Raw genomic sequence first — 24,002 nt, 5'->3', positions numbered from 1 at the left:
GATGTCGAAAGGTTGAAATTGCAGGACTGAATAGTCGTGGAATAGCATGTATATGCGGGGGTCCGCAAAGATGTGATAATGAAGTCTCTGTTTACATCTGTGGCTGTGAGCTGAGGGAACAAAAATTCCGACAACTCGGATTTACGTCTGATTACAAGCAAGGTACGTTTAGAGTCGTGTTACATATGTTGTCTCCCTCTGATTAGGGTCTGGCTAAAATCTCGTTTCCGCAGTGAGTACTGTTCAGTACTCAGTCACTAACTGCGACTCGCTCCTGATCAGCCGGCAGAGATGCAGAATCTCCCTGTTGAGCTTCAGCTTCAAATTGCCAGCTTCTTGGATGTGGAGACGATCCTTTCTCTGCGCAAGGCACCTCCTTCATTCTTTGTGGGCATAGGCGTGAGCTAAAGCCAGGCATTGCAGACGTGCACATCGTTGTCTCAATTCACCCATGCCCGCAGCTTATGGCTCAGTTTAATGTCTCGGATGCCCCATGCCCTCCCGTGGCCACGTTCTGAGTCGGACACTGCCACACTGTCGAGTTTGCAGTTGGAACACATGATCAAAACTGCAGTGCGCGTCGAGCAGATATGGCTGCTGCCGAGAAAGGACTCTTTCCTCGTCCAGGATCGATATGATTCAGACGACACCGTTGGAAACTCGATTCCTCGTATCCGGCATTTAGCTTTTATCTTCGACCAATATTTACTGGCCTTGGGGTCTGAGGGAAAAATCAACTTGTGGAAAATTAGTGATGTTTTCGCACCTTTCGCTGCGGAGGTTGTCGTCACATATGCTTCCTCGACCTGGTATCCGTCCGCATATCATTTGAATGCAGTTGGCTCTGTGCTCGCCATTGTATTGACGCATGTCGAACTGTCAGTTCCTGCTTGTTTCTATGTGTCTAGCACCAACGAGTTTCATTTTCTAGCATCGCTGCGAGAGTGTTAACCATCTCTCTCGATGCTCTTAATTCTTCAGAATCAGGTTCTCCACGTCTAGTCACTCAAGGAGAATTTTCAATCTTTCCACCCCAAGTCATCAGAGCGATTGATGCCGACTTGGAACTCGCTTTGCTTTCTAACACGGCCTCATCTTTTGATGTTGTGAACTGGAGAACCAAAGCGCAAGCTACAGTGGCCCTTCGCGCCAATGATCCCGGAGATTTAGTGAGTCTAGTCAATTTAAATGACCGACTCATGTGAAAGTATCTTCTTTGTAGTGGAATGGCATCACCGCCATGCGAATTTGTGGGCCATATATCCTGGTGTTTCGAATGCACACCGTTGAGGCGTATCCTCTCCCGCCGCATATAACTTTTGGAGTTGAAGAGCGTTCTGACATTCTACCCCAACTCACATTCAGATTCCCACACACGATGACCTATCGTCGTGTATCTCTCACGAGGAATACGTGTGCCGAAGACGATGAACCCGAAATTTATGAGCTATCTGCACTCGCAAACGATCTCTTCCATGGAATATTTCATTTCCATGTGAAGTTAACAGTGCATCCCTTGCCATCATTGTCGGTCTCGCCTCTGGGAGTCCGACCCATGGCAATCACTTCACCCCAATTTATCTCGGCAACACTGCCTGTAGATTTCCCTCCTCCACTGGCGCTTCCAGTCCCGTTTGGAACTGTGCAGGACACAAGGACATTTGTATCAGTTTGGGCATTGGGAGACCACGGAAGACGCGGGGTCTGGGTGGCAAGGTCTAGGACCAACATGAGCCGTAGCGTTGTGGCGTTCACGAACCCTCGGGATGTTAGCAATACCGTAGGAGAAGCTCGAATATGGAGTAACGATTCACTGCAAGCAAACGACGACCCAGAAAGGCCAAGGCTGATCGATGGCCAAGTGATTCATAATATACCGTTACGAGGTTGGTCTTTATGAGATTCGTTTGAACAACCGAGACTGATGGTGATCTGAAAGATGACATTACAGTATGCGCTGTCTCAGAAACTACGGGAAAAATAGCGCTTGGATCTTGGGCAGGATCAATAACTATGATTTGAATATCTTGCTCTTCTACTCTAGTTTGTACATTCGTACCCGAGAGCATCAAGTATAATACCTTCGTTAGACGTGACATACTCCTCACTCGCTGGTGCCCTCTACTCACAATCTCTGTAACCCGTTGTCCGTGAGGCTGGACATGTCTAACATACAATCAAGAAAGGTCCGGTATCATGGGGGACATAATAGATAAACGAACGTCAAACGAGTATGGGAATCCAAGATCATACTGCCGGTTCCGAGCTCACACGCGAACTACTCTGCGTAGAGACCTTAGTATCATTTCCTAGCCCCAGAGCTACAGGTTGGGGTCCAACTGTATCAAATGTTGCCAAGTCCATATCCACCGCCGATGATTGCCGCTCTCCAAGGGACGTCCTCATGTTAAGGTTTGCAAGGAGGGTGTTGCAGTACAAAGAGCAGATAGGCATATCAAAGAGCATGTAGAAAGAATCTTCCTGGAGGGAAACGAACTGCGCGACACGAGTCTGTGGTCAACTCGGTTGACTTGATCGAGTGAAGGAGGCTTACTGTGACCAAATCACAAATAGCAAATGCTGTTGTCCAGACCATGTTTAGGACAGCCAGGACCATGAGTCGCTGGATAATTTTCGATGTGCTGGGGAAGCGAACAAATAAGTGCGAAGCTCAGCAGGGTAATGATAAGGAGCAAAGACTACCTTCGAATTTGGGTTTGTTTCTTGTGCCGACGCAATAGTGCAAGCAGAAATATTGCGGTGACTATGTCGATGAAGAGGGAAACTGCGAGGTACGCGATCGCAAGATCCTTCAGCAAATAGTTTAATCCCGGAGCCTCCGTTTAAAAAGAAAAAAATGATCACTTTCGGCAAGGGCTCCCAGTTGTATAGCGAGTAGTTGGATTGACAACTTTGAAGGCAGTGTCAGAATTCAATGTAGTGCACACGAAATCAGAGGTAGTCGAACACCTCACGTTTTGACGACAATGACTATCAAACTTGTCAGTGAAGTAGGATTGAGATAGGGAGTGAAACTCACTGAAAGCGGAAACAATCTGGAAAATCGCCAACGGTGCCTGGGTAAAAATAACAATAACAATAACAATCACAAGAAGCCATCGATCTATTTCACATACCCACACAACGACGATCATCCACAGTTTATTTCCGCTGACTGTACAAACAAGTTAAACGGGTAAAGGGAGACTAGGTGTTTCAGACTTACGCCGACATATTCTGAAGACAAAGAAGGCCTGGACTGTGACTGTGGCTGTAGCCTATAGCATAACTGAAGTGAGCTCCAGAATATTCCGGGCCTCAAAGATGAATCCGAGACCTACTGCAAAAATAAACTGCGTCTAGTAAAATGGGAAGAATCAGCCCCAAGAGAAGACCAGATACGAATGGCTGTGCCGCTCACAGCGAATGGACTACGGTCGGGGCATGAGCCTTAATATTGAGGTCAGCATTTAGTAAAGGCAGTACGTACGAAACCATTTGCATCAGAAATGAATAGTCGCCGAAATGGTCGATCATGTATGCCCATGCTGTGTGGGCAGTTTAAGTTGTCGGTGACACTTGAGAAACATCTGAACTTACCTCCATACACGATAACATACGTCTGCGCCGTGCTGATCGCCCTATACAAAAGTTAAAAACAGAACGGAATAGTGTGTAGTACGCATGTCACCATAGAAAGACGACCTATCGAAATGTCAGTGCCAGCCTTTGTAGTCACGCTATCTGACAGACCAGAAATTTGAGCAATTTTTTGTCACTGTCGTAGCTACGCAAATAGTGTAAATACGAGGACAAACGAAAAGCTCAAAGTGTACCTTGCAAAGTACCAGAACCTGTTCCGACAATGAGTCAAATCCAAGAAATCCCATGTTGATTGTCCACTCACACTTGCAAACACAGCATAGCCCAGAATGCAACGCATATCAGTGCAGTCATATAAAAGACGCCATACGAACTTGAGGCCGTAGAGCGGGAGACCAATAAGCCAGCTTTGGATACAACGTCCATCATGAAAGGTGAACAACTGCTCGCTGGGCGTTTTATCAATAGGCAGCTGGAGACTCCGAGAAACTGTGCTATTTTGTCTGCTGATCACTAATCGCCGCAAGCCTAATAATACTGGACAGCGCGTCAGATGCGGCTGTGCAGGGAAGATAACATGGGAGTCGGAACACTGCACCCGATCAACATTTAAAGTTAGACCCAACTTAATGATGCGCTGAACCTGGATTCCGAAACGATTAACACAGGTACATTGGATACATTACCGCGGATGGCGACCTGTGGCACAGGTCACTGTCAGAGAACAATTCAAGAGAGTTCCTCTTGATCAGGAGTGCAATGTCATAAAAGTATTAGATGCCTGTAAAACCAATGAGTACCAGCTCATCAAGTGCGACGTGCTTCTCTGAACATACAGATCGCTCTTCTCTGGTAGTATTCCTGTTCATAGTCAAGATCCACCAGTGCACGAGTGCGTCACGGTTATGTTCAACTTCACTGACAGATTCGGAAATCAATGGTATAAGTACATATTAGTCAGCACAAACATCAATTAGAAATGATGTTTTGGTACTTGAGTACTAGAATCGTGAACATTGAGATGAAACGTGGCCATGGAGGGAGATTCCGAGCACCGAAGAGGGAAAGCGCATAAGCATGAGTGCAACGTGGAGAGTAACAAAAAACAAACAAAATGTTTATTATTGGAGAGTAAGACGGGTATTCAGATCCCATAACGGAGACATGACCGAAGACGATGGAAGTTCAGAGTAGAAAGATTCGTTTGACTAGCATTGACCTGAGGGACATAATATGACCTCAATTATAAATGACGTAGAATCAATACCTACCCAGGAAAACCATGCCCCACCCAAGCGGGAGAGAAGTCCAGACGCGACGCATTCTTATCTTGATGTCCTTTTCCATTGAATTGGGGAACGGCTGAGACATGTGAAAACTAGCATGGGATCTTTGGCGGAGTGAGGATCACCCAGTCCGGGAGGCTAGGTTTGAAAGGCGGTACAGAGTGATCCAGTGAATTGCTCGTGTGACATTTGAATGCGGCGAAATACTTGGAGAGGACGAGGTGGCAAGTCTGCGATCTTAAGTGTCCACGAAGGTCCAGAGGTCTGAGCCAGAAAGTGTAAGGTGAAGGTGCTCTGTGGAAGTAGCAAGGGCATTGATGTCAGCGAGCCAAAGGAAGACAGAGCTTAAGTCGTTCTGGTGTCCTGTGAAAGGGTGCAGTAAACGCTGCGAAGCAACCCGCTCGAAGATACGATTTATAGCAATGTCTGAAGGGTTCAGTGCATCAACAACCGTCCAATTGATTTCTTTGGATGCTCACAGATGTTTCATCTGTTGTCGCCGGTCTTGTCGCCAGGGGAGAGACGAGATACACCCCAGATACGATACCCAACTGTGCCGATAGGGGGAGGTGCCAGTGTAATGTTCTGGGCAGAACGCGATACGACGCCCACAAAACCAGAACAACACCCAAAACAAGGAGCGTCATCTTGCGACACCCGCTCGAAATGCGGAAAAGCTGGCGACCACGGCAGTATTCCCCTAACATGCAAAGCAGTCGAAAGGATATCAACAAACAACTATGGCAAGTGCACTCGAGTCCGCGCCAAGGTACATACAATGTTACATGTCCCGTCAAACTGCAGGGTGGACACCACTACGAAAATTGCGATTCGGTGCTAGAGTACACACATCTCCTTCCTGCAACCAGGACCTGCATGATGCTCGTTAGTCTACAACAACTTGAGAGGTCGTCCAGCATTCGACTATTGTATATGTGAGAGGATCCTCGTGCTGCATCTTATGAGTTAGAGAGAAATAGATTTTGTGCAGGAAAAGATCTAACACAGACGTCACCTAAACTGGACATTGCACACTCGTTCGTACGTAGTCCGACACTGTTAATCGTGGACTCGTGAATCACCTAGCGAATGCTTAACTCCAAGGACCAAACATGTTGAGGTCACAGGTGGGGTAATTTTATGATGCATTCGACCCGCCTTAATCATTCGCATCGCCATCAAAGATCTACTGAGCCTGACTACTCACGCGATATCAGTGGAAGATGGTCCAACGCAGCGACTCCACGGTCCGGGAAAAGGTAGCGAAACTTTAAAAGGTGTTCAAGTCTACGTAATACTATCATTCCTGGGAATCTGCAACTGGCATGTAATATGCAAAATGTTCAAAACACCTCAATGCGCTGCTTGGATCACCTCAAAAAAATTCAGATGCATGTAGGCTACTTAGAGATGATGTACTGTCCAAGTAGAATAAAAATTTCTTGAGTGTTGCAGCTGCGAGAGACGGAATAGTGGTGATTTGCAACCTTGTATAATCATAAATGATCCAGATCCCATAGATCCTTGAGAGATATTCAAAAAGTTACACCCAGAGCATATCAAACACCTTGTCAGGGTGTCAGAACACAATTTCGATAGAGGTCATTCTCTTGTTTTAAGATGCTATAGACAGAGGATTGACGACATGTATGAAAGTGTGACAGCAGATAGGAGAGTGTGTAAGAAATTCAATCTCCTCTACGGCACACTCGGCTTGACACACGGCATCCAGTCGCATCACGTCGCATCTCATTCTCGCATCCTTACAGCGAATTTTACAGCACTTCAACGACCACCCGGAACTCGAGAAAAATCAACGCTATGAGGGTTTATTTAATCCCCCCGTTCTCGCAGGCACCGTCTCGAAAATGACAATAATGTTGCTCCTGAATTCCCGCAAGATATAATTCCCCCAAATTCAATTCACCAACCATCCAGGTATCCACCACAGCCGCCTGTCACTCACTCCTCAATGTCAGGCATGGATCTGCCCCCACCTGGCTATGCACCTCCATATTATCCAATGCACCATTCTGTACCTCGGTCTCCACCTGTTCTTCACCCTCCCTTTACACCGGTTGGTAGACCTCTCGCTAGTATGTCTCAGGATTTTCGAGTTGGTGGTGGAGTGCAGATGTATGACATCGGGGGCTCTGGTGATGCAGGCCGTCAGCTGTACGAGTCTGGACTCCATCAGTACCATTATAATCACGATAATTAGTATATGAACCATGATCCCCAATAGTATTCATTTTCAAAGTTTCGAGATTCGACGCGCGACATCGAGATTCGACAGAGCTCAGAGTCTTCGGAGAGTGAAGTTTGACGTTGCCGCTACTGTGCCGATGTGTGACACGACGTGACCATGTTTTGCAGAATACCAGTCAGACCCTGAATTTTCTCGGCCTTCATCCGACACTCCACCACAAAATCCTTAAAATCAGCAAAAATCAGTTTCATATAGAGCAGCTACGAATCTACATCTGTGCAAATCCGTAGAAGAAAATATGATGTGGTTGAGGAATTACAAAAGATTTATTGAAAATATTGCAGAACCCCAGGAGTGATAGTATAGCTAATTAGTAGTACAAGCGTGCGAAAGCGTCTTGACTCCATCGATTTTATGGCCAATCCGACATACTTGCACCTAGGGGGTACGTACAACATCTATCTAACAGCCAGGCGGTACGCTGATGAGCTTCGCACAAGGACACAGAGTAGCTGAAGTCATCGTCGATCGACCTTCGGTCGTGTGTGATAGAATGGAACAGGAAGTCCCAATATCTGATGTAAAATAAGTTTTGTAGATTCAAACCAGCTCGGTAGTCACGTTTCGTCTTCTTGCTTCCCTTCGCGCCGCAGATGTCCGCAATAACCATGCAAGGTTCTCGTATACAACAAAAGTGACGCAGGTTCCAGGAAGAACGCGCACGAGGTTCGTCCCCATCCCACGATAAAACCCACGAACCCCCTCGCCTTGCCAAGTGCATTTGATAGTGGTGGGTATGTCGGGGTATAAGTGAGCGGTGGCATTGTTCTAAGACAGAAATAAAGATGTGATGTAGCTAACAATATAAATTGTCTCACCTGTATTCGAGAGCGAATAACTTGGTATGGATAAGTAAGTACAAGAGCCCAGAGTTTGCTCGCACCAGACATTAACGTGTACGACATATTTGACTGTCCAACTTCTCAAACGTGAGGTGAAGAAGAATGTGATAAACTCACCAGCTTGTCATCCTCCGGTTCCGTCACCTTTCCGGCCTTTGCAAACCGTTTTCGCTTTTGTTCAAAACCCCATCGTTTCATCTCCTCGTATGCCATGAACTGCACTGCACCGTTGCTAACGCCGACCAAAGCCAAACTAGTCCCTTTCCACCAGCCAGAGATGCCCTCCTGCCTCCATATTGAAACAAGGCCGTCTAATATAGCACGAAGTAATTAACAAACCAAAACGAGGACAACATAAGGAGAGCGCACCCCAGAGGCCACGATATGACGTTGGTGAATCGGCACGCGTTGTGAACATACGCACTTTTACGACCCATATAGGGTTGGTCATTATTGCTGTGACCGCGCCTATTGATATTTGTGAGAAAACATCATAAGGATAAATGGAATGGAAGTGCGAACTCGCTTGAGCGGAACAAAGCAAGTATGCTCCAGGGGGCATCCTATAATTTGGGTCATCTCCGGCTGCACGCTTCTTCAGCATGTTATAGCTGAAGTATATCGGTACCGTGCACCAAAAATTAGAAACTGATGATAATGCTACTCACAAAAGAAAGTAGAGCCCCCAACTTGACGCATTCCCCGCGATGTTTGGTCCTACGCCTCGATACAGGCCTTTCCACCCTTGACTTGCATGAATGTCGCGCAGAGAATGCCATATTGCTTTTCCAATACCACCCTGTGGGTTTGTTGTAGCTACCTGTAGCTTGACTTTGAGGAGATCAAGAGGGTGCATGCATAGGACGGCGACGACGCCTGCTCCGAGGCCTGCTGCTGCATGGTCCTATTACGACCTTTTGAACAAACAAGCTGATGATCGAGAAGTGTAATGGAAACCTACTAGTGCAGTTGTCAGAAAGAAGCTTGGCTGTTGTAGAGCCATGCAGCATGGAGCGTGACTCAGCTGCTGAGCGCTGAGATGTGATTGGACGTGCTGAAATGACTTCTTGAGCGCTCGAGCGGACATAGCCGGTCCGAACTTCAGGCCTCAGGAGTCCGAATCGATGGCCCATCTAAATTTGACTCATTGTTTGTTCTGCCTACATAACTTGACATCATCCCGGAGACCCTGCACTTCCTGGCTTCCATCGATAGGATTAGAATGCCGGGAGCGCGAATGCCCTGCGCACATGTGATGAAGCTAACTAGGCTAATTTTTGCACTTATATGCACCCGGATCCATGTTACGCTCAGCGTCGTCAGACGTCTTAGCAGTAATCAAAAGTAGTCGAAAGTTCTAGCTAACACCCTAGTGTTAGAGTCGTACGAGTAAAGCAGTAGTATTGCAGGCCCTGGTCTGCGTAGGTCAAGTTAAAGAGTACAAACGGTAGAGAAGAGGTATATATAGGGGTATTGAGTCGGCGAATGAATAATAGAAGCGGAGCTTCAATAGTAATGAGCCAATGAGAAAAAGAGAATGAGAATCATACGATGGAATGTTCTAGAAGTACACATATTAGAAGAGTGAGCATGTGAAATGTGACGGTGTGAAGGGTGAAAGGTTTAGGGGAAAAGGATGACCGTAACATTACCCCCGTTTTAGGTAGGAATCTGAGTTCTACGAAGAAAAATCAAAGATGATGCGTGCGTTTATAAGAAGAAAGAATTTCGGAAGCGTTACCCATTTGTCTCTCTGTCATCCATTCGTTCTCGGAACTCGGGAATCCCTTCCACTTTACGTTGTAGTATCTGCGTGAGGTCGACCCTCGATGGCCCACAATGGCTTCTATCTCCTGTTCTTCCTCTCCGTCTACGAGGTCAGGGGGTGGTCTAGTGAAGTTCGGTCCATGAATGTCGTTCTCCTTGTAGGGAGAGAGGAGTGCGGCGTGAAAGACGGGATGAATGCGCCATTGAGTGGGAAGTGTAAGGCGATAAGTGACTGGGGATAGTACGTCGGCGATGATGAATGGTCCTTCTCGTTTAGGTGCGAGTTTACGGTTAGGATATCCGAGATGGAGGTTTTTGGATTCGAGCCATACTTTATCGCCTTTGTTGAATGGTATGAACTTCGACGTGATTCGTTGTCTCATGGTATTGCGTGCTAATTCATGGGCGGCTAAAGCTTCGTCACGTGCTTTATTGAGGATGAGGAGACGTTGTTCGACGTTGGGGATATCGCTTTTGGGATGAAGGTCAGGAAGGTGTTTGGGATGATAGCCCATCATGAGATAGAACGGTGACGTTCCGCGAGCGGAGTGATGACGGGAGTTGTGGACGAATTCTGCGAGGGGGAGCATGGATGCCCAGCCAGTTGCGTCGTTGGCGCAGAATATCCGGAGATAAACCTCGAGCTCTTGGTTAACTCGTTCGGTTTCTCCGTCACTCTGAGGGTGGAACGCAGTGGAAAGGGAGTTCTTGTATCCGAGGAGTTTTCCGAGTTCGATCTGGAATCTAGAGGCAAATTGGGGTCTGCGGTCAGATATAATTTTATCGTAGAGTCCGTATCTAGAGAATACTTTGGAAAAGAAGACGTTCGCTACGCCTTCAGCGTCTATAGTCTTGTTACATGGGGTGAGAATTACCCCCTTCGAAAGTCCATGGTCTACCACGACCATGATGCTATCGTAGCCGTTAGACGGCGGGAGGTCGGTGATGAGGTCGGTGGAGCAATGAGCTGAAAGGTCGGTTAGATATAGGAGCGGGGATAGGATGTAATGGGGGAGAGGACGGGTGAGTGTTAACTTTGTTTTGCTGGCAAATGCTACAGCCGTCAACGAAGTTCTTTACGAACGTGGAGAGTCCTGGCCACCAGTAGTCACGTGATAGGAGTTCTTGAGTTTTGTATCGTCCTGGATGGCCGGCGGTGGGAGAGTCGTGATGGAGGGAGGTGATGCTGCGACGAAGGTCGCCAGGTGGAACATAAGTAAGTCCTTTGTAAGTAAGAATACCGTCAGAGAGTTTCCAATCTGACAGTGCGGAACGAAGAGGAGGGGGAATAGAGGGGTTCTGGAGTGCGTCGAGCGCTATTTGTACTACCGGGTCAATGGAAGAAGATATACGTAATTGTTCAGAAAGAGAAGCGGAATTGATGAACATGAAATCGGGAAGGAGTTGTATACTCGTGTTGTCCTTTTCGACACTATCGTCAGGAAGGTGATCCGATCTACGGGAGAGTGCATCAGGAATAGTTAAGTCTTTGCCAGGTACGAATTTGAAACGGATATCGAACTGAGAGAGGAATGTTTGCCAGCGTGCTTGGCGTCTATTGAGATCTTGCACGTCTCTAAAGTAAGTGAGGTTCTTGTGATCGGTTTGAACCTCTACGGGGAACGGGGAGCCTAAGAGATAATGTCGCCATGCTTTGAGCGCTCTGATGACGGCGAGGAGTTCTCGGTCATAGATCTGGTAGTTTCTTTCGGCAGGGGCGAACGATTGGGAGAGGTAGGAACAGGGGAGCCATTCGCCGTTTGAGTCTTTTTGGAGCAGTACTGTGCCGGTGGCGTATAAGGAGGCGTCGGTAGCGATGGCGAATGGGGCGTGTCTATCGGGAATTTGGAGGATGGGGGCAGATGTGAAGATGGTTTTTAGTTTTCTGAAGGCGGAGTCACATTCTTCATTCCATTTGAACGGCATATCCTTCTTTGTGAGATCTATAAGGGGTCATGCGATGGTAGAGTAATCAGTGATAAAGCGACGATAGAAGTTAGCGAATCCGAGGAATGATCGGACTTCTTTGACTTTCTTCGGGGTTTCCCACTCGGAGATTCCCTTCAGTTTAGCCGGGTCCATAGCTACCGATCCGGGTTTGATGATCATGCCGAGGTATTCGATCTCTTCTACGTTGAACGTACATTTCTCCGGTTTGAGATAGAGGCGATGCTGGCGGAGTCTTTCTAGTACGCGATGTGTCCGCTTCTGATGGGTTTCGAAGTCGTCTGAGAAAATCAGTATGTCGTCCATGTAGATGATTAGCCATCCTTCCTGGAGCATATCTCCGAACGTATCGTTCATCATAGATTGGAAGGTGGCGGGGGAATTACACATGCCAAAGAACATTACCGTCGGTTCGAAGAGTCCTCTTGCCGTCGCAAACGCTGCTTTCCATTGGTCGGTTTTCTTGAGTCGAACGTTGTTATATCCCCATCGAATATCCATCTTGGTGAAGATCTTCGCGTTCTTGAGCTTATCTATAAGGTCAGAGATTAGCGGCAATGGGTAGTTATTTTTAACCGTGTGTTCGTTTAGATAGCGATAGTCTTGACAAGGTCGGAGGGAGCCGTCTTTCTTCCCGACGAAGAAGAATGGAGATGATTGGGGAGATTTGGAGGGGATGATCGTTCCTTTAGCGAGATTTTCATCGATAAAATCGTTCATGGCTTTTTCTTCCGCGGGGTTGAGTGGGTAAATTTTACATTTACGCGGTTCGAAGGTATCTTTGAGGTCGATTTTGTGATCGAACTTGCGTTCTGGTGGGAGAGTTCCGTTAGCTACTTCTCCGAATACGTCCTTATACTTCTGGAAGATCTCTGGTACGAGTTCTTCGAAGGTTTTCTTCGGTTTGGTGGCGTCTTGGGCGAGGGTTTGAGAGATGTTGTCTGCTTTCCTGACTAAGGTTCTGAGGGTAGAGAAATATTGGTGGTCGGTGGGGATGTGTTTGTCTGTGAGAGGGGATTCAAAAGTTTCGTAAGTTCCGATGACGTGATCGTTTTTGCAATAGGCGATCAGGAATTCGTCTGGTTCTAATTCTTCTTCTGTGTCGTCAGCAGGTTCGGGGTCAAGGAGGTTAGGGATTTCGGAGGAATACGGAATACTTTCCGCGGCGGGATCCCATTCGTCTTCTAGGTTTTCCTGGGTATCGAAGAACGTTTGTTCTTCGTCTTCGACTTCTTCGACGTATGCGCTCCGTTCTCGTAAGGTTACTTCTTCTTTCGTCCAATCTATCTGTGGGTTTTCTTTCTTTAGCCAGGATATTCCCAGGATGACGTCCTCTCCTCCTAGAGAGGTTACAAGGAAACATCTTTCCATGTGGATTCCTTTGATTCGGAATGATAAGTTGCAAGCATGGGTGATCTGACCTTGTTTGTTGAGTGTCCCGTCAACGTTTCTAACTTTTATTGGTTTTTGTAGTTTTTCCGTGGGGATGGAGTTCCGTCTTACGAACATCCAGTCGATGAATTCTCCTTCTGCTCCGCAGTCGATTAGAGCTGCGGCTTCGGCAATGCTAGAGTCAAAGGTTAGTGGTAAACGCATAGAATTAGAGTCACCAATCGATTGTACTACTAGTCCGATTCTAGGAGATACTGATGCCGGTCCAGTCTCCTCTAGGCAAAATCCTTCTCCTCTGATTTCTTTGCCTGGCGTGCTTTGAACGCCTTCCACTCTAAGAACTCCTTGTAGTCGTCTTCGTCGTCTCTGCTGGCTTTCTTGGCGGCGGTTTGGTTTCGCGGAGTGAATGTGGGATGGTTAGGGCAGTCTTTGATGAGCCCTTTCTTGCCGCATTTGAAGCAGAGGCCGCTCTTGCGCCTACGTTCTCTTTCCTGTGGCGTCAGGTAGGCCTTCTTTACCTGCCTCTCCTCCTCCTCTTCTCCTCCTACTTCTACCCTATCTATGTCCATAGCGTAAGGGTCTCGGGACTTGTAGTTAGTAGGTGCCGTAAGACTACGTCGAGACTCTACTTCTAAGGCTTTTTCAAGCCAGTCGTCTATGGTAGCGGGTACGTTTTCGAAGTTAAGTATAGTGCTTACAATTTCTCGTTTGAGACCGTTTCTAAAGAACATAATCTTCATACTTTCTTCAGTGATGCCCGTGTCTGCTAGGATGGTGCGGAATAGGGAGGTATAGGCGGGAACGCTTCCTGTTTGTTTCAAGGTGGAGATGCGACGAATCGCTGTGTCCACGACGTTCTTCAGGTGGAACGTCTTCTTGAATTGTTCAAGGAAGTTTTCGTAAGATCCGTACGCTTTAGAAGCGCTAGCATTCTTGAATTGCCCTTCCGCCCATTTAGCGGCTTCTCCTTTGGTCATAAGCGATAAGATGAAAACGATTTTTTGCTTGTCGATAGTGTAGACAGAGTCATTGATATCAAGATAGGCTTCTACCTGTAGAAGCCATCCTTTGGCGGCGCGAGTGTCGCCGTTGAAGGGAGGGGGTACGTTGCCGATGAGTTTAGGCATATCGTCGTCGTCGTCTTCTGGTTCGGGTTCAGAGTCAGAGTCGTCTAGGGGAGGTTGTAGAGATGGGGGAAGTGGTTCTTGTACGGGAGGAAGTGGAGCGGGTGCGGGAATGGGGGAGACGAGTGGTGTTTCGGGGAAGTCGTTGTCAACGTAGGATTGGGTGTCGAAGTCCCAGTGAGTTCCTTTCTTAGCGGTCTTGTTTCTGAACGTTCTCCACTGGTGGATAGTGAAGTAGTTGTTGTCTACGTCTGGAGCAGTCCAGGTTCCTAGTATCTCGTCCCAGTCAAAGCCGGGGTAGTGTTTCCCTCGAGTAGCCGTCTTGGCTAGTCGGTCAGCAACGGCAGTAGATACCGCAGGTGCTTAGTCAAGGTTCGTTGGTGGTCGCCGAGGTCGTAGGACAGGCGGTCTGAAAAGTAACTTGACCTTTTGTTACGCTCAGCGTCGTCAGACGTCTTAGCAGTAATCAAAAGTAGTCGAAAGTTCTAGCTAACACCCTAGTGTTAGAGTCGTACGAGTAAAGCAGTAGTATTGCAGGCCCTGGTCTGCGTAGGTCAAGTTAAAGAGTACAAACGGTAGAGAAGAGGTATATATAGGGGTATTGAGTCAGCGAATGAATAATAGAAGCGGAGCTTCAATAGTAATGAGCCAATGAGAAAAAGAGAATGAGAATCGTACGATGGAATGTTCTAGAAGTACACGTATTAGAAGAGTGAGCATGTGAAATGTGACGGTGTGAAGGGTGAAAGGTTTAGGGGAAAAGGATGACCGTAACAATCCATATGACCCTCTTGATATGACCTTGTGACGACATTTAACGATGCGTGCCTGTATGATCTGCCTCGTCTCATCAGCGACTGATAACCTTGTTTCATTTCATCCAAGCGCTTCTTATTTCACCCATACTTTTCGGACGCTGTTGAGTGTGTCATACAAAAGACAAAGCGACGGGACCGCTCCTTCACAGTGCACTCAAACTTGTGATCCTAAAGAAGCGGATAATGTTGCGTGTAAGCAGCATCCCTGACCTTGCCCATGTTGATGCGCTAACTCTCGTTCAGGGATGTCCTACTTATAACAGCATGTTGTGTTCTGTCCTTTGAAACAAGCTACTACAACAGCCTCTTGTGTATTCGCACTGTGCTAAATGCTACGGGATTATACACAGGCACAAGCCGATCTAGACAGTAAGCTCAGTTTCATATAAAACACCCTCGAACCAACCGCTTGATCCATATGCTAGTACTCTACGTTTCTTGCTACGATTATGGCTATCCACTTCAAGAGCTCACTTTCCCCAGTCAAATCCCGTCTTGCACACCCTCAACTTCTCTCTTTGGAGCAGATGTAAGGACTCTTTCCTCGTCAAGGATTGATACAACTCAGATGACACCGAAAACTCAATTCCTTGTATCCGACATTTAGCTTTTGTCTTCATCCGCTATTTACTGGCCTCGGAGTCTGAGGGGAAAATCAACTTTTGGAAAATCACTCATATTTTCGCACCTTTCGTTGCAGAGGTTGTCGTCATCTATGTTTCCTCGACCTGGTATCCTTATCCTTGCGCATATGATTGCAACGCAGTTGGCTCTGTGCTCGTTATTGCATTGACGCATGTTGGACTGTCAGTTTCTATTTCCACACCTTCGCTAGAGGTGACATACTCCTGACTTGCCGGCGTTGCCCTCTAGCAAAAGTACCCACAATCTCTGTAACCAGCGTGGACATGTCTAATATACAATCAAAGAAGGTACGTATCATGCGGGACATAATAAATAAACGAACGTCAAATAAACGAGCATGGCAATCCGAGATTATTCTGCCAGTTCCAAGCTAACCCGCGAACCACTCTGCGTAGAGACCTTAGTATCATTTCTCAGCATCAGAGTTACTGGTGGGGGTCCAACTGCATCAAACGTCGTCAAGTCCATATCCACCACTGATTCTTGCTCTCCGAGGGACGCCCTCATGTTAAGGTTTGCAAGGAGGGTGTTGCAGTACAAAGAGCAGATAGGCATGTCAAAGAGCAAGTAGAAATCCTCTTCCTGGAGGGAAAGGAACTGCGTGTCAAAGGTCTGTGGTCAGCTCGGCTGACTTTAACAGGGGAAGGAGGTTTACTGTGACTAAATCGCAAATAGCAAATGCCGTTGTCCAGACCATGTTTAGGACAGCCAGGACCATGAGTCGCTGTATAATTTTCAATGTGCTTTGGAAGTGAAACATAAGTGCGAAGCTAGGCAGGGTAATGATAAGGAGCAAAAATTACCTTCGAACTTGTGTTTCTTTCTTGTGCCGATGTAATAGTTTGAGGAGAAATATTGCGATGGCTATGTCGATGAAGAGGGAAACTGCGAGATACGCGATCGCAAGGTCCTTTAGCAAATAGTTCAATTACCGAGTCTTCATTTGAAAAGAAAAGATGGTCACTTTTGGCAAGGGTGTCCAGAGGTATGGCAAGTAGCCCGATAGACAACTTTGAAGGCGACGTCAGAATTCAATGTAGCACGAGTTCAGAAGTAGTGAAGCTCCTCACGTTTTTACGACAATAACTATCAAACCCGTCAGCGAAGTAGAATTATGATAGGGAGTGAAACTTCACTGAAAGCAGCAACAATCTGAAAAATCGCCAATGCAGCCTGGATAAGAGCAACAATCATAAGATCAAGAAGTCGTCAGTCAATTGCACATACCCATACAACAGCCACCATCCACAGCCCACCTCCGCTGACTGCACAAATAAGTCCAGCGCGTAAAGGGAGAATATGTGTTTTAGACTTACGGCGACATATTCTGAAGACAAAGAATGCTTGGACTGTTACTGTGGCTGTAGCCTATAGCATACTAAAGTGAATCTTGCGGGCATTGAAGATGAACGAGACCTACTGCAAAAATAAACTGCGTCTAGCAAAATCCGAAGGATCAGCTCCCGAAACTGAGTGGATATGAATGGCTGTGCCGCTCACAGCGAATGGACTAGGGGAGGGGCGCGATCTTCAATATTGAGGATATCATTCAGTGAAGGTTAGGCAGTACGTACGGAACAACTTGCACCAGAAATGAATAGTCACCGAAATGGTCGATCGTAAAAACCCATACTATATGTGGGCCGTTTAAGTCGTCAGTGGCATTTAAGAAACATCAGAACTCACCTCCGTACACGATAACATACGTCTGCGCCGTGCTGATCACCCTATACAAAAGTTTGACAACAGAACGGAATGGTTTGTAGTATGGATGTCACCATAGAAACACGACCTATCGAAATGTCAGTGCCAGCCTTTGTGGTCACGCTATCTGACAGACCAGAAATTTGAGCAATTTTTTGTCAGTGTCGTAGCTATGCAAATAGCGTCAATCCAAGGACAAAGGAAAAGCTCGAAGTGTACCTTGCAAAGTACCAAAACCTGTTTTGACAATAAATCAAATCAAGGTATCCCATAATGAAGTGTTCACTCACGTTTGCAAACACAGCATAGCCCAAAATGCAACGCATATCAGTGCAGCCATATAAAAGACACCATACGAGCTCGAGGCCGTAGAGCGGGAGACCAATAAACCGACTTTCGATACAGCATCCATCATGAAAGGTGAGGAGCTGCCTGGTGGGGTTCTACTGTGATCATATAGGTAGCTGGAGAAGCTGTGCTATCTTGTCTATTGATCACTAATCGCCACAAATGTAATACGTACATAGTACTGGACCCTGTGATGGTACGTCAGATGCGGCAAAACAGAGGCGGTAATCACCTCATGACGGCAACTATGCCATAGGAGTGAATCCGACGTGATGGGATCAGACCCAACGTAATAATCATGTGCTGAACCTGTGGTACAGGCTGTTTATTGTCACAGAACTATTCAAGAGAGTTCCCCTTGGTCTGGGATGCGATGTGGCAAATGCATATGCAGTATGCGGTTAAGTTCGCACTCAATACCTGCGCAAAACAAAACTAATGAGTGCCAGTAGGCCTATACTTACTACTTATAATAGTCATAGCTCACCTCACTGTGAAGTACCATGTATCATGTGCATATCTGAACATACAGGGAATGCTCGAGAAGAGCGACCTGTAGGACTCTCTGACTTACATCTTCTCTGACAACAATATTATTCCCATTCATAGTCAAGACAGCGAAAGGTTTAAGTCCATATTAGTCAGCACAACCATAATTGTACTTTTATAAGTGGCTTGTAAGTATGACCGCGTCAGTATGCTTCAGTCATGCACGAGCCCTATCAGACGTGCGCATAATTTGAACCACAGCCTACTCCGAAGCTACAGCTCTGTACCGTCTGCGCAAACAAAGCTCGTTAAAAACTCTTTGCGCAAGCTTCTCCGAGAGACAGCCCAACCTGTGGCGGTAGTCACGTCTACCCTACCAGACCATGAAACTACACAACACAGTAATTCGTCTGTGCAAGGACAGAAAAAAGTATCATCGATCTTTCATGGCGCTACGTTGTCGTCCTTCACGTCCATCGCACTCGATCCGCATCCACTCGTCGCGTTCTCCCTCCGTGTTCCATCACGCATGGCTCTCGCTCTGAATGCCCATGCAGCAAAGGCGCAGACGCAGATGTCGTCTCACATGGTCGTCAATATACTCTCTGCTGCACAACCCGATATTGCACGACTGTTCTCCAGTCCAGACCTGCACCCCTTTCCGTTCGCGGATTCGGAGGTGCAGTGGGTGCTGTCCGCGGATGGTCTCCCGGTTATCAAAGGTGCTTTAGGCGCCATTTCTTGCGCTGTGGTTGGACGGTCGTTGCCCTTGAGTGATACGCGGTGGTTGCATTCGAGCATGGATGCGTGGGAAGCGGAGGTGCAGCAAGTAGAGGGCAGTGGCGGGTTGGCTTCGGAGCTATTCATCGCACGCGTTTTGAGGGTGGAGGACATTCCAGAGCCAGAGGGTCAGCTCGAGAATGAGGGATTACGGACGTTGCCTTTGCTCTACCACCAGCGAAAGTACACCACCGTGGGCAAGATATCAAATCCATGATTAAGCTGTTTGACACTACATGATTTATTTTGATACCTATGATAGTATTCATCTTACCTACATTTGCTCGAGACATATCAAATCTTGCCCACTGGAACGAGTGAAACACATGATATATCAGTCATAGATTTCAAACATTTTGGGTGTACACAAAGTGGGGAGTAAAAAAAAATGACGACATGCATAAAGTATGAATGAGAATGGATAGACATGTGCTTTAATTATAACCACGCATTCCAAGGCGTGATCTCCTGCGAACGTCAAGCCCAAGTCCAATGGCGACTACAGGGAGAATACTAACTACTTCACCAATCCCAGCCCAGCGTGGCTCAATACGAACCTTGACGAGCACACCCGATGCGAGAAGGATCGCAAAGATGTTGTAGAAAATGCACCACACGAGGGCCCAGTATGCATGGATTCGCGCTGCTGTTGCAATGTCTAGCAGAGCGAGAACGCCACGACGGAGATCCGAGCCCAAAAGCACAGCCCCAGCAGCGGTAAGCGCTACATCTGAGCCTGCTGCAATGGCGAGCGCAACGTCAGCCCGAGAGAGAGCTGGCCCGTCGTTGGTGCCATCACCGACAAAACAAACCCGTTGACCCTTGGCTTGCAATGCGGCGATCGCGGAATCCTTGTCCTCAGGGGTGTATGAGGCAAAAGCTTTGTCGAGGGGGATGCCAATAGCATGTGCAAGATGGTTCACGGCAGCTGGTGTATCACCGCTAAAAATCATGACATCCTTGCCGCGACGAGCGAGCTCCATTACAAGGGCATTCGCATCAGGTCGCGGTGTATCAGCAAGACAGAAGAACGCGATCGCTTGACCAGCGAGTGTGACGGTGAAGAGGGTAAGGCCCGAAGACTGAAGTTCCGAGGAAAGTGGATGAGAGCATGCGCCGGTGAATGTAGGACTTCCACCAAGAAGAGGAAACCCGCAGACCGAGGCCTTTATCCCCTTCCCTGGGAGCGAGACAATGTCTGTAACAGTGCCTCCACGATGTTGTGTCGTAGCAGACAGGCGAGCGGTGAGGTAGCGGTGAACACCTTGAGAAATCGGGTGTCGGTTGTCCTTGACTAGCGTGTTGATGATCTGCTCTGCACCTTCGACTAGAATCTCAACACATTCCGTCGTAAAGTAGCCCTGAGTGAGTGTGCCGGTCTTATCGAATGCTATGACATTGATGTCATGGGCCCTCTGCAGTGCGTCAGCTGAACGAAAGAGTATGCCTTCACGTATGCCAATGCGGATCGCAACAGAAATGACCATAGGTATCTGTGGGCAGATATCAACACGACAAGAGTGAGTACAACGCCAGGTGCAAGGAATAAGCAGACTTACAGCAAGACCGATAGCACAAGGGCAGCTGACGACGAGAATGGCAATTAAATATGTGAGAGCATCAACACAGGATGAGGTTGTTGAGTAGTGATAAACATAGCGGCCGACGATAACCCAGACGAGGAATGCAATACAAGCGGAACAGGCTGCTACGGGAAGAATTATGGCTGAAAGCTTGTCGGCGAGGTCCTGAACAGGGGAACGTGACGACTGAGCCTGCTTGACGAGGGCTGTGATACGAGAGAGCGAGTTTTCGTGGACGAGCTGGGTGACCTGAACGTCGAGCGTGCCACTGAGGTTGAGCGTGCCGGCGATAACACGATTGCCCTTTTGCTTAGGTACAGCAACACTTTCGCCTGTGACAGATGACTCGTCCGCGTCGCTCGAACCACTGACGACAAGTCCGTCAGTCGCGATTCGAGTCTCAGGAGGGATGCGAATGATGTCTCCATAGAAAATCAGGCGAGAATCTAGACTTTGGGGCAGTTCGTTCTCGCCTGAAAGGAGGATTACATCAGTCGGCTGGAGCCTGCGGAGTTCTCGAAGGGCAGAACCTGTTGAGCGACGTGTGGCAGCGGATATGGTACGTCCAAGGAAGATGAGAGTGACAAGGAGAGCACTGGTCTCAAAAAAGGGAGAAGAAAAGGGCCTGCCTGCGACCTCAAATGCATAAGAGACAACAGAAAATACATAGGCGGTAAGGGTACTGATGGCAACGAGAACACTCATATCGGCTTGTCGTAGATAAATGATCGAACGACAGGCTGAGGAAACGATCGGGAAAGCGAACACTTGGATGAGTGTGGTGAACCCGACAGAGATGGAACCGTAGAGGACTGGTTGGTAAGGGAGGTTGGACCAAGCGAGTATAAGCACAGGGATGGAGAGGACGGCACAAGCGATTGTACGGACACCCACATCGATGAGGTCGTGTGTGGCCATGTCACGGTGCCCGTCGAACCCAGCAGGAACGAGTTCAGCACCAAAGACCTTGAACTGCTCAAGAACGTCACGAGGTCGATGGGAAGAGTCAATATGAACGGGAAAAGAAACTTCGATGATGTGAGGATTTGAACCAAAACGTGTATCAAAGCTATCGAAGGCTTCAGGAGGCGGCATGGTCGAGAATGAGAGGGGTAGCGTGACGATGGCAGCCGCCGCGTCCCCGGAGGTCGCAGTCAAGGCCTTGATGCCAAAACCAGTTGCACGCGCGACGTATGCAACTATGGCGGCGGGAGTGATAGTCTCGACGTCGTACTGCAGCTCTGCAAGGCCACTGAAGTAGTCCAGGTTCACAAGAGTGACCGAGGGAAGCTGCGCTAAAGCACGTCCGACTTTTACCACGCAGTCAGCGCAGTCCATGCCGCGTAACTCCAGCTGAAGCTTCTCCCCAGGTCTGATGTCCCCACCAGCACTGATCGCTGTCGGAACTTTAATTATTTCAGGTTGGGAAGATTGGCCAGTCCCTGAGCGCGACGAGAGCAGGGAGAAAGGGGCGGAGGACGAGGGTGTCAGCGAGCCGGCGGGACGTGGGACGAAGCAGCAGGAGCGACGAGAGCAGTATTTCTCAAGGGCTCTGCAGCACGCACGAAGGGTGCTGGCGTAAGCGTCAAGGTAAGCAATCGTAGCGCCGGCGAGATTGTTGGGGGAAGATGATGTGGGATGGGCTAGTACCAATGGGACGATAGTATCGGGAATCGAAGTTATGGGTCAATCAGCTCACCCTGTAGACCTGGTTCATTGACGAGCATATTGATGCAGCACATGCAAGCAGAATCTGCCGAACGTAGAAGACAAATGTCAGTTGCGAACACCCAGAGAGAAATTTAGAGCGATGGGCTGAGGAAGAGAACTTACCATCAGAGTCAATGTTATCAACTTTCTGTTCGCTGCAACTACTTACTACCTCTCCACCACAGTTCTCATCATCTCCGCAACTGCAGCCCGAAGCCACACGCTCTCCCGGTCCATTACCACAGCATCCGTCCTTCTCCTCACTGCTGCATCCCCAAGGGCTCGCTGTCACGTTCCAGTGCCCACCGCTGCAGCATGAGCCCTTCTGGTTGTCTTTGCCGGAGCAGGACGGTTTCTCCTTCTCGAGACCGATGGAACGACATGCATCTGTGTCAATAGCGGCGCAGCAGTCACAGGACACCTTGACTTCGCTCGACGCCGGGCTTGTGACAGCGTCCGAATGGGCTTCGAGAGCACTCTGAACTTGAAGAGGATGCGAATTTAGAACAGGGGACGTTGGTAACATGTCTGTGCTTGATCAAAAGGATGTTAGTTCTAGAATGGATCACTGTAATCATGCATAAGTAGTTCTACATATACTAGAAGCGAATTTGTTATGAGCCCTGCGATAAGGAGGTCCGACGAGGAGGGTATCGCAGTTTTGTTATCATTTATTTATATACTGCACTAGCAGATTTTACTCTTCGGAAGAGAAGTGTCGAAGGCAACTAGGCATCCGCGTGCGCATCTCGACCGGAACCGACTTTGCAAACTGGGAACATAAAGATTCAATAGTGGATGCGGAGCTGGAAATGCGACTCGCTGCTTAAGCGCTTAAGCTTGGATGATGGATGTCCATAAGTACACCCCGCTGACGTGAGCACCTCCTATGATGCTCTCATTGGTACCGCCGTATTCCGAAATTATTACACTCTTCTTCGACCCCGTTCTATGCATACAGATTTCTCGAGTTGACGTTGGAGGGACCTGCTACTAAGCTTGACTTACGGCGCCAAGAGCGAATTTGATATAATACACCAGAAATTGGTGTATTATGGTGTTCTTTACTCCATTGACACCATCTGACTAACCAGCATTGTTCTCGCCGGATGGCAGAGCCTAGTCGTATGATATCTATGAAGCGAAACCGAGTTCAGTTTATTATTCATGTATGTGACTTGCGCTTGTGCGTGTGCTATTGGGCTGACGTATGGCGCAACGCCGCATCAGTTTCTTCGGGTTTTCGTTCAAGTTCCTGCTCCTTCGGAAGCTCTGGCGGCCCCCATCGGCTATATATGCGTATTTCATCTTGGCAGACTGCATGCCCCAAACAGACCAAAATGAACCTTCCTCCTCAGACCAGCAACGGGCGAAAATCTTCTAACAGCGCAGGTACTTCCTATGTCAGACGATATAGCCAGATTGAGCGCTTTTTGGCACGCAGAAAATACACCGCTCATTACCACAGAGCAGAACTCCCCATTGCTAAGTCACCGTGAGGGTAGCCCACCGTCAAGCACGTATCCATCGGAAAACGGCGAGACGAGTGCCTACTCCATCAAGTTAAATGTTAAACCTACTTGCAGCGGTCCGGCCGTTACTCGATCTGAATGCCAATTCAGCAACGGTAGTATGGCACAGAACTTACGCAAGTACTGTTGGTTCGAAGCGTGCAGATAGAGCCAGAGGATAACG

At 48.0% G+C, this 24,002-nt stretch overlaps 7 protein-coding genes across 7 annotated transcripts; 2 read left to right on the top strand and 5 right to left on the bottom strand.

The window, feature by feature from the left end:
* The first annotated feature begins 167 nt into the window (after positions 1-167).
* Positions 168-2,365, top strand: EDB91DRAFT_1336920 (uncharacterized protein). The gene is made up of 5 exons (XM_041325556.1): positions 168-369; positions 424-878; positions 932-1,169; positions 1,223-1,886; positions 1,940-2,365. Exons 1-5 carry the CDS (start codon positions 292-294, stop codon positions 2,020-2,022), a joined length of 1,518 nt encoding a protein of 505 aa, XP_041176566.1. The 5' UTR covers positions 168-291; the 3' UTR covers positions 2,023-2,365.
* EDB91DRAFT_1136793 (uncharacterized protein) lies at positions 2,123-4,041 on the bottom strand (the record flags this gene model as incomplete). Its single annotated transcript, XM_041318847.1, is given in 17 exon segments — positions 2,123-2,142; positions 2,154-2,496; positions 2,555-2,642; positions 2,704-2,819; positions 3,041-3,071; positions 3,229-3,278; positions 3,342-3,359; positions 3,422-3,431; positions 3,479-3,480; positions 3,493-3,548; positions 3,601-3,641; positions 3,692-3,699; positions 3,737-3,740; positions 3,752-3,787; positions 3,837-3,854; positions 3,898-3,899; positions 3,910-4,041. Coding segments are annotated over 16 exon segments (846 nt in total), but the record flags the coding sequence as incomplete, so codon positions are not given.
* Positions 4,042-6,635: 2,594 nt separating this feature from the next.
* EDB91DRAFT_1136774 (uncharacterized protein) lies at positions 6,636-7,197 on the bottom strand. Its single transcript, XM_041318846.1, has one exon. It carries the CDS (start codon positions 7,120-7,122, stop codon positions 6,865-6,867), a length of 258 nt encoding a protein of 85 aa, XP_041176564.1. The 5' UTR covers positions 7,123-7,197; the 3' UTR covers positions 6,636-6,864.
* A 501-nt stretch (positions 7,198-7,698) lies between these two features.
* EDB91DRAFT_1054305 (mitochondrial carrier domain-containing protein) lies at positions 7,699-9,003 on the bottom strand (the record flags this gene model as incomplete). The annotated part of the gene is made up of 7 exons (XM_041313820.1): positions 7,699-7,926; positions 7,977-8,069; positions 8,118-8,311; positions 8,370-8,468; positions 8,523-8,611; positions 8,669-8,904; positions 8,962-9,003. The coding sequence occupies 7 exons, from the start codon at positions 9,001-9,003 to the stop codon at positions 7,699-7,701; spliced, it is 981 nt and encodes a 326-aa protein (XP_041176563.1).
* Positions 9,004-15,907: 6,904 nt separating this feature from the next.
* On the bottom strand, positions 15,908-17,870 carry EDB91DRAFT_1136755 (uncharacterized protein). Its single transcript, XM_041318845.1, has 16 exons — positions 17,688-17,870; positions 17,617-17,634; positions 17,534-17,567; positions 17,472-17,485; positions 17,380-17,420; positions 17,268-17,325; positions 17,194-17,203; positions 17,114-17,131; positions 17,010-17,061; positions 16,921-16,958; positions 16,830-16,866; positions 16,764-16,779; positions 16,658-16,703; positions 16,497-16,603; positions 16,349-16,436; positions 15,908-16,290 (listed from the first exon to the last, which is right to left on the bottom strand). The coding sequence occupies exons 1-16, from the start codon at positions 17,810-17,812 to the stop codon at positions 16,045-16,047; spliced, it is 948 nt and encodes a 315-aa protein (XP_041176562.1). The 5' UTR covers positions 17,813-17,870; the 3' UTR covers positions 15,908-16,044.
* Positions 17,871-18,435: 565 nt separating this feature from the next.
* Positions 18,436-19,344, top strand: EDB91DRAFT_1136752 (flavin reductase like domain-containing protein). Its single transcript, XM_041318844.1, has one exon. It carries the CDS (start codon positions 18,443-18,445, stop codon positions 19,229-19,231), a length of 789 nt encoding a protein of 262 aa, XP_041176561.1. The 5' UTR covers positions 18,436-18,442; the 3' UTR covers positions 19,232-19,344.
* A 104-nt stretch (positions 19,345-19,448) lies between these two features.
* On the bottom strand, positions 19,449-21,956 carry EDB91DRAFT_1054246 (heavy metal translocatin; the record flags this gene model as incomplete). The annotated part of the gene is made up of 2 exons (XM_041313817.1): positions 19,449-20,507; positions 20,574-21,956. Coding segments are annotated over 2 exons (2,442 nt in total), but the record flags the coding sequence as incomplete, so codon positions are not given.
* Between the last annotated feature and the right edge of the window lie 2,046 nt (positions 21,957-24,002).

Source organism: Suillus paluster, assembly GCF_016628075.1.
Source record: "Suillus paluster strain FC165 chromosome Unknown EDB91scaffold_30, whole genome shotgun sequence".
NCBI lineage: Eukaryota > Fungi > Basidiomycota > Agaricomycetes > Boletales > Suillaceae > Suillus > Suillus paluster.
Note: the sequence above shows the minus strand (reverse complement) of the source record. Positions and strands in the feature narration are given on the sequence as shown.